The sequence below is a fragment of the Dipteris shenzhenensis genome, chromosome 14, assembly GCF_047967505.1.
Source record: "Dipteris shenzhenensis isolate YYH24624 ecotype China chromosome 14, Dip_SZ_1.0, whole genome shotgun sequence".
Taxonomy (NCBI): domain Eukaryota; kingdom Viridiplantae; phylum Streptophyta; class Polypodiopsida; order Gleicheniales; family Dipteridaceae; genus Dipteris; species Dipteris shenzhenensis.
The window spans coordinates 39268391-39277389 of record NC_141609.1 but is presented as its reverse complement, the minus strand read 5'-3'; the positions used below and the strand labels follow the sequence as shown (position 1 = coordinate 39277389).

The window sequence follows — 8999 nt, the reverse complement described above, 5'->3', positions numbered from 1 at the left end:
GGAGGGGGGTTATATAAGGGAAGGAAGGTATATTTTATAAGGTAAGGTCCCGTAAATAGGGGGTAGATAAGGAGAATTTTCATATATTTATTGCACGCAGGTGATGTCTCCTTATTACTACTAGTGAATCCCCCATGTAAAAAGTGTCGCTATATAGCGACACTTTTATAAACGTCTCTAATGGTTAAGCACCAATGTTTAGCATGTGTAGGGAGCTAATCGTTGGTATGCAAAGCCGGCTTAAAAAGTGTCGCTATATAGTGATACTTTTATAAATGTCACTATATAGCGACACTTGCTAGACTTTGTATAAGGTCGTTATATAGCAACATTTTATAGAGTGTTTTTTTTCCCATACCAACCTTTAAAGATAGTTTTACCCAATGACAAAAAAAAATTATTTTCACACATGTTTGATCCTTTGAAAGAATAAAAGTACAAGAGCATGTACATCAAGTTTGAAGCTCATATATTCATGTCCACGTTTGACACTTGGCTTCATCCTGAACCAAGTCTAGTGTGCCAAACAAGTCTATCTCCAACTCTATACTGAGTTGATCTCCTATATCATCATCGTACTCTAGCATCGTACGTTCACCATCATAGACTTGATCATCTTCTTCAATAGTATCGGGTGATTCTTGATGATCGTCATCTTCTTCCTCAATATCATGATCTCCATCTTCCTCTCGTATGATGTCTTATGCACATCTTCCTCTTGCCTCATATTGTGATCTTCATCTTCTTCTCTAAATCCATCTAGATCAATTGGATCCAAAATCGGTAGTGGCATCTCCATATCCACATCTCTATCTTTAAAAATTTGCTTACTTCGTGGTGCAACTTGGATCACGTACCACCATCTTGGATCAGAACGTTTTGGATGAAAAACCACCTATATTGAAGATGGGTGCCAAATGCCATCAATTATATGAAACTATGCTTAAGTACATGTACCAATTGATATTTAAAAACCAAAGATTCAATTAATTAAATCATTAGTATGCACCTGCTCACAATACTAAGGAAGAACAAAGACCATCATAAATAGTTCTAAAGCATTTTACATCAAGAATGAAAATACTAAATTGTCTGAAATCAATTTCATAGATTTTGTGTATGGTCCCATAATAATCCAACTACGAGGAGATAAGATTGGTATCCGAAGCACTTGCTCGACTATCTTGTGTGAAGTTAGCCATGACTCCACAATCATACGTGACTCTCTTTCAATCGATGTGTTCCACATAAAAATGTCATTGGTATGTTTAGGAGCTCTAGAAATATCAAAGACCCGCACTCCTGTCCATCAGATTTGTAACTCCTCAATCAAAGGTACCATGTACATGGCCTCAGACTCAGACATCACGTGCATTGCCCCTAAAATAGAATCTATCATGTCCACCAATCCTCATATCATCTGGCACATCCGAGAGACTATACTCCTTCTCAAAGTGTGAATGTATATGCACACCACCCTCCTCATCGTGTCTCAAGGTTTCATGTAAATATAAGATCTTGTCTCAAGATTTCGTGTCGTGTACGCATGCAATATTAATCACGAACTCAACTAGCATTGACTTTCCGATGATCCATCACCACGTGCACTACCAACGGTGGATAGTGGTTTGGGCTCCTCCCCATACATCCTTAAGTGGCACATGAAAATACAGCATTGATGCAATACTTCTCGCTTGCAATGAGTGCAATGACAATACAACCTCTCCGTAAGCCAATTTGCGCTCCCAAGCATTGGCGCATCATTTGACAAGCTTCCACTCCCTTCCATCTGCACACCTCCAAAATCACAACACAAAGTGCAAGGAAATCCCTTAAGATCCAAAAAATAGCCACCCATGGACTCCTTCCCTCTCCTCTTAGATCAAGTATCCTGAATCGTCGCTATATAGCGATGCTTTACTCTTTTTGTGTGAAGTTATATTAGCCATGACTCCACAATCATACGTGACTCTCTTTCAATCGATGTGTTCCACACAAAAATGTCATTGGTATGTCTAGGAGCTCTGGAAATATCAAAGACCCGCACTTCTATCCATAAGATTTGTAACTCCTCTATCAAAGGTATCGTGTACACGGCCTCAGATTCGGGCATCATGTGCATGCTCCTAAAAATAGAATCCATCATGTCCACCATACCCTCCTCATTATTTGGCACATTTGGGAGACTATACTCCTTCTCAAAGTGTAAAGGTATATGCACACTACCCTCGCCACCCTCCTCATCTTGTCTCAAGGTTTCGTGTAAATATAAGATCTTGTCTCGAGATTTCGTGTCATGTACGCAGGCAATATTAATCACAAACTCAAATAGCATTGACTTTCTAATGATCCATCACGACGTGCACCACCAACAGTGGGTACTGGTTTGGGCTCCTTCCCATACGTCCTCAAGTGGCACATGATGTCATACTTCTCGCTTGCAATGAGTGCAATGAAAATACAACCTTTCCGTAAGCCATACTCCTTCTCAAAGTGTGAAGGTATACACACACAACCCTCGCCACCCTCCTCATCCTGTTTCAAGGTTTCGTATAAATATAAGATCTTGTCTCGATTTCATATCGTATACGTAGGCAATATTAATCACGAACTCAAATAGCATTGACTTTCCGATGATCCATCACCATGTGCACCACCAATAGTGGATATTGGTTTGGGCTCCTCCCCATACATCCTCAAGTGGCGCATGACAATACGGCATTGATGCCATACTTCTCGCTTGTAATGAGTGCAATGATAATACAACCTCTCCATAAGCCACTCTGTGCCCCTGAGCATTGGTGCATCATCTAACAAGCTTCCACTCGTCCCTTCCATTTGCACACCTCCAAAATCACAACACAAAATGCAAGGAAATCCATTAAGATCCAAAAAATGGCCACCCATGAGCTCATTCCCTCTCTTCTTAGATCAAGTGCCCTGAACCATCGCTATATAGCGATGCTTTGCCCTGTTTTGTTACTATATATCCATGCTTTTAGGGTATAAGTATATAGCGACACTTTTAGTATATAAGTGTTGCTATATAGCAACCTTTAGGATATAAGTGTCACTATATAGTGACACTTAGGGTATGAGTGTTTCTATATAGTGACACTTTTAGGATATAAGTGTCGCTATATAGCAACGTTGGGGGACTAAAACCCAAAACCCTGTGCGACATCGTCTTTTCACAACTCTATTGCGAGAAAATAAAAAATCGCTCCCCCCACATTATATTCGGTGATCTCGCTTTCCTCCTCTATTTCCCATACTCCTCATCCCTACCAAGCCCCTCTCCCATTGACACTTGTGCTCCCTCTCCACCCTTCTCCCTCTCTACTTGTGTGAAAGGAAGTTTTTCAAGAAGGTGTGTCTCTTTAAGCAATGTAGATTCATTTTTTGTGAGATTTCATTTTGTGAGTGTTAAAGCATGTTTGTCCTTACATTGCTAAGCCTATGTGCTAACTTTCATGCTTGATTTTCATAGATTGAGGACAAAAAACAAGATTTGCTCTTCTCTTTTTGGTATTTCTCTTTCTCCTCTTTCCCTTCCTTCCGTGCTTTCTCCTGGTTTGTAGGCTTATGCTTGTCCCCTCAATCCAATCCCTTTGGAAAGTTGCTTGTCCAAACTCCTCCTTCCTCAATCCCTTTGGAAAGTTGATTCTCCAAACTCCTCCTTCCTCTAACTAGTTATCTAAAAAATGGTATGTTTCCTCTCTTTTGTAGAGCCACAGTCCACGAAACACCGAACATGACTGTTTCAAGTAAGAAAATACTTCCTCTTTTTTCTTTTTTTAATTTTCATTATTTGCATTGGCCTGCAGCTAGCGCTTTAAGTGATGGGTATAGGAACCTTCTCTTCTCTTATTCCCTCTTCTTCCCCTCTTTTCCTCTTTTCCTCCCTCTTTCCCCCCTCTTTCCCTCCCTCTCTTATTTCCTCTTCTTCCTCTCTTTTCTTTTTTCCCCCTCTCTTTTTTCATTCTCTTTTCCCCTCTTCCTTCCTTTTCCTTTTCTTTTCCCCTCTCTTATTTCCTCTCTTTCGTCCTCTTTTCTCTTCTTTTCATAAGCATATGCATTTGCCTATGCTTATGCTCATATGCTTATGCCTATGCATGAGCATATGCTCATATGCTCATATGCTTTTCCCCTCTCTTTTTTCCTTCTCTTTTTCTCTCTTCTTTCTCTTCTTTTCTTCTCTCTTATTTCCTCTCTTTCATTCTCTTTTCTCTTCTTTTCATAAGCTCATGCTCATATGCTTATGCTTATACATAAGCATATGCTCGTATGTTTATATGCTTTTTCCCTCTCTTTTTCCGTCTTCTTTCTCTTCTTTTCCCCTCTTATTTCCTCTCTTTCATCATCTTTTCTCCTATTTTCATAAGCATGTGCATTTGCCTATGCTTATGCATGAGCATATGCTTATATACTCATGCATAAGCATAAGCATAAGCTAACTAGTTATCTAAAAAATGGTATGTTTCCTCTCTTTTGTAGAGCCACAGTCCACGAAACACCGAACGGGACTATTTCAAGTAAGAAAATACTTCCTCTTTTTTCTTTTTTTAATTTTCATTATTTGCATTGGCCTGCAGCTAGCGCTTTAAGTGATGGGTGTAGGAACCTTCTCTTCTCTTATTCCCTCTTCTTCCCCTCTTTTCCTCTTTTCCTCCCTCTTTCCCCCCTCTTTCCCTCCCTCTCTTATTTCCTCTTCTTCCTCTCTTTTCTTTTTTTCCCCTCTCTTTTTTCATTCTCTTTTCCCCTCTTCCTTCCTTTTCCTTTTCTTTTCCCCTCTCTTATTTCCTGTCTTTCGTCCTCTTTTCTCTTCTTTTCATAAGCATATGCATTTGCCTATGCTTATGCTCATATGCTTATGCCTATGCATGAGCATATGCTCATATGCTCAGATGCTTTTCCCCTCTCTTTTTTCCTTCTCTTTTTCTCTCTTCTTTCTCTTCTTTTCTTCTCTCTTATTTCCTCTCTTTCATTCTCTTTTCTCTTCTTTTCATAAGCTCATGCTCATATGCTTATGCTTATACATGAGCATATGCTCGTATGTTCATATGCTTTTTCCCTCTCTTTTTTCCTTCTCTTTTTCCGTCTTCTTTCTCTTCTTTTCCCCTCTTATTTCCTCTCTTTCATCATCTTTTCTCCTATTTTCATAAGCATATGCATTTGCCTATGCTTATGCATGAGCATATGCTTATATACTCATGCATAAGCATAAGCATAAGCTAACTAGTTATCTAAAAAATGGTATGTTTCCTCTCTTTTGTAGAGCCACAGTCCACGAAACACCGAATGGGACTTTTTCAAGTAAGATTCCTCTTTTTTCTTTTTTTAAGTAAGATTCCTCTTTTTTCTTTTTTTAATTTTTGTTATTTGCATTGGCCTGCAGCTAGTGCTTTAAGTGATGGGCGTAGGAACCCTCTCTTCTCTTATTCCCTCTTCTTCCCCTCTTTTCCTCTTTTCCTCCCTCTTTCCCACCTCTTTCCCTCCCTCTCTTATTTCCTCTTCTTTCTCTCTTTTCTTTTTTTCCCCTCTTTTTTCATTCTCTTTTCCCCTCTTCCTTCCTTTTCCTTTTCTTTTCCCCTCTCTTATTTCCTCTCTTTTGTCCTCTTTTCTCTTCTTTTCATAAGCATATGCATTTGCCTATGCTTATGCTCATATGCTTATGCTTATGCATGAGCATATGCTCATATGCTCATATACTTTTCCCCTCTCTTTTTTCCTTCTCTTTTTCTCTCTTCTTTGTCTTCTTTTCTTCTCTCTTATTTCCTCTCTTTCATTCTCTTTTCTCTTCTTTTCATAAGCTCATGCTCATATGCTTATGCTTATACATGAGCATATGCTCGTATGTTCATATGCTTTTTTCCTCTCTTTTTTCCTTCTCTTTTTCCGTCTTCTTTCTCTTCTTTTCTCCTCTTATTTCCTCTCTTTCATCATCTTTTCTCCTATTTTCATAAGCATATGCATTTGCCTATGCTTATGCATGAGCATATGCTCATATACCCATGCATAAGCATAAGCATATGCTTTCTCTTTTTTCCTCTCTTCTCTTCTTTTTCATTCTCTTTTCCCCTCTTTCTTTCTCTTCTTTCTTTACTTTTCCCCTCTCTTATTTCCTCTCTTTTATCCTCTTTTCCCTTCTTTTCATAAGCATATTCATTTGTCTATGTATCTCTCTCATAAGCTGATGCTTATACATGAGCATATGCTCATATGCTCATGCATAAGCATAAGCATATGCTTTCTCTCTTTTCATAAGCATATTCATTTGTCTATGTATCTCTCTCATAAGCTGATGCTTATACATGAGCATATGCTCATATGCTCATGCATAAGCATAAGCATATGCTTTCTCTCTTTTTCTCTTTTTTCCCCTCTTTTCTTCTTTGCTTCTCTCTTTTCTTATTTTCCCCTCTTCTTTTTCCTTCTCTTATGCTTATGCTCTTTTCTCCTCTCTTTTTTCATTCTTTTCCCCCCTCTTCCTTCCTCTTCCTTCTCTTCTTTTTCCTCTCTTATTTCCTCTCTTTCATCCTCTTTTCTCTTCTTTTCATAAGCATATGCATTTGCCTATGCTTATGCATGAGCATATGCTCATATGCTTTTTCCCTCTCTTTTTTCCTTCTCTTTTCTCATCTTTCTTTCTCTTCCTTCTCTTCTTTTCCCCTCTCTTATTTCCTCTCTTTCATCCTCTCTTCTATACCTAGAGGTTAAGCCCAAAAAGACCCAAAGGAATATCCTACGTCGTCTCTACAAGAAAAAGAGGAGATTAAATGTGCAAGAAGAAAAAGTAACATTACAGCACTAGATCTCTGATTGTTACATGTAGATGATCTGAATGTGAATCCCTCATGGTTGCATCTACATCAACTTTACTTATTAAAATCGCTTGTAACAAACATAGAAGTTGCTCGCTTATCACAAGCTTAGTTTAGAAAGGACTTAGCCGTTTCTGCAGCAAACAAATTGACCACAATGTGTGTGAAAACTTCAATGTTCACTCTATAAAGGCATTGGTTGAGCGGATCACTAATTCTTATGGTCCTTGGATAATGCAACACCTTTCAAATCACCTTTCAAATATCTCTGAATGTAGAACTCTGCACATGCGACGTTCAATGTCCAGGAAATGGCTATGGAGTAGTCAGCGACGCTGAAAATTGGTATATGTAAAAGCGGTTGAAGGATCATAAGAACTATCCGAGTGTTTATGACTGCATACCTGCTCAAGGTTACAAGAACATTGGAGACCATCGATCAGCTCCTCTATTAAAAAGTTTGATGCTAGCCACAAAAAATCGCAGCTTGTTCGTTAAAACTCACCCCATCACGGCTGCTCTGATCATCCAGCACCTGTGCTCCAAAATTCGTCTCTGTTTCGCAGCCGTTAGCGCCATCGCCACTGCCCAAACCTGTAGGCAGCCTCCTACGGCCATGAAGGTTCGACCCAGCTGCTGGAACTCGCTGTTGAAGGTCATGACCGTTGACCCTGTGCTGGCTAGGACCAGCGATGCGGCCACGAAGACGTAGCCCATCTGACGGTGCAGCTGCAGGTTCCGAGCTCTGAAGGAGCTGCTGAACTGGAACGGCGCAACGATCATGAAAGCTAGACCTACAGCAGCATGCACCTGCGTACATAATGTGTTTTTCCAGCACTGAAGCTTAATTTCGAACGGAGTACAAAGCCAGAAGTTCACCTCATTTGAACTCGTCAATTTCAGTGCGTGCCTATTCAACCAAGCGTGAAAGCCAGCATCGAAATCGTCCAACATTACCCATAGTCTTGAGCAAGAACTGGAACTCAGTAAGATGCGTTCCATGGTTTCGTCAGTTTGAAACAAAGTAAAGCAATGCTATCGAGTACCTGCCAGACGGCGACATGTTTGGCGATGTGGAGGCCAGCAAGGTCGTGACGTCCAGCAGCGGCAGCTAAGGTGAGGTGCTTGTAAAGCTCAAAGCTACCGAGGACAAAAGGGATGGAGTAGAGGGCAAAGGGCACAGAAATCGCAATCATCCACCACCATCCCACCCTAGCTAAAATCACTTGCTCCATTCGAATTGTCCTAGAAGAAGAAGAAGAACAAGAAGAAGAAAAAGAAGAACAAGAAGAAGAAAAAGAAGAACTTCACGTTCAGGACATGATATAAGTCCAAGCCTCAAGGTGTGTTAATATATTAAAGAAATATGACATCCCTTTCAAAGAAGAAGAAAATTCTTATCTATGTTTATGAATTGGCTAGCCTACCTCATCCATGACATCCCTTTCCTCCGTGGCAAGCTAAAGGGCCTCAAGGTGTGTTGATATATTAGAGCTATATGACATCCCTTTCAAAGAAGAAGAAAATTCCGATATATGTTTATGAATTGGCTAGCCTACCTCATCCATGACATCCCTTTCCTCCCTAGCAAGCTAAAGGGCCTCAAGGTGTGTTGATGTTTATGAATTGGCTAGCCTACCTCATCCATGACATCCCTTTCCTCCCTAGCAAGCTAAAGGGCCTCAAGGTGTGTTGATATATTAGAGCGATAAGACATCCCTTTCAAGGAAGAAGAAAATTCCGATCTATGTTTACGAATTGGCTAGCCTACCTCATCCATGACATCCCTTTCCTCCCTAGCAAGCTAAAGGCCTTAGGCTAAGTTCACACCACGTGGCCACCATCCCTTCCAAACTGCATGAGCAACACAGGTGGCCGTCAAGTCTTTTGTTCACACAAGAAGATGGCCATCCTTTGGACTCACAGATGATTGATTCGTGTGCAATGTGTGGGACAGTGATGGTCATAATCAACGCCCATCTCTTGTCCAACCCCTACTGGCCGAGTTGCTCTCATGAGCTGTAAAGTGCATGCTCTTCATCGGTCCACTTAGGATGGCAATACTTCAGATATGATGGCCTCCACCCAATGTGAACCCAGTCTGTTATGTCAACCATAATTGTGCAAGTTTGAGCATGGTTATGGTGAGGTGGGAGACCAAGAGGGCTTGAGAGT

General features: G+C 40.3%; 1 protein-coding gene across 2 annotated transcripts; it reads right to left on the bottom strand.

Moving 5' to 3' along the window:
* Positions 1-6724: 6724 nt before the first annotated feature.
* Positions 6725-8107, bottom strand: LOC147894603 (uncharacterized). Of its 2 annotated transcripts, none has more exons than XM_087384962.1 (3): positions 7704-7838; positions 7330-7634; positions 6725-7228 (listed from the first exon to the last, which is right to left on the bottom strand). In XM_087384962.1, exons 1-3 carry the CDS (start codon positions 7824-7826, stop codon positions 7036-7038), a joined length of 621 nt encoding a protein of 206 aa, XP_087241088.1. In that variant the 5' UTR covers positions 7827-7838; the 3' UTR covers positions 6725-7035. The 2 variants fall into 2 exon arrangements, with proteins under 2 accessions (XP_087241088.1, XP_087241087.1); XM_087384961.1 differs by lacking the exon at positions 7704-7838 and adding an exon at positions 7871-8107 and having other exon boundaries at positions 6743-7228.
* Between the last annotated feature and the right edge of the window lie 892 nt (positions 8108-8999).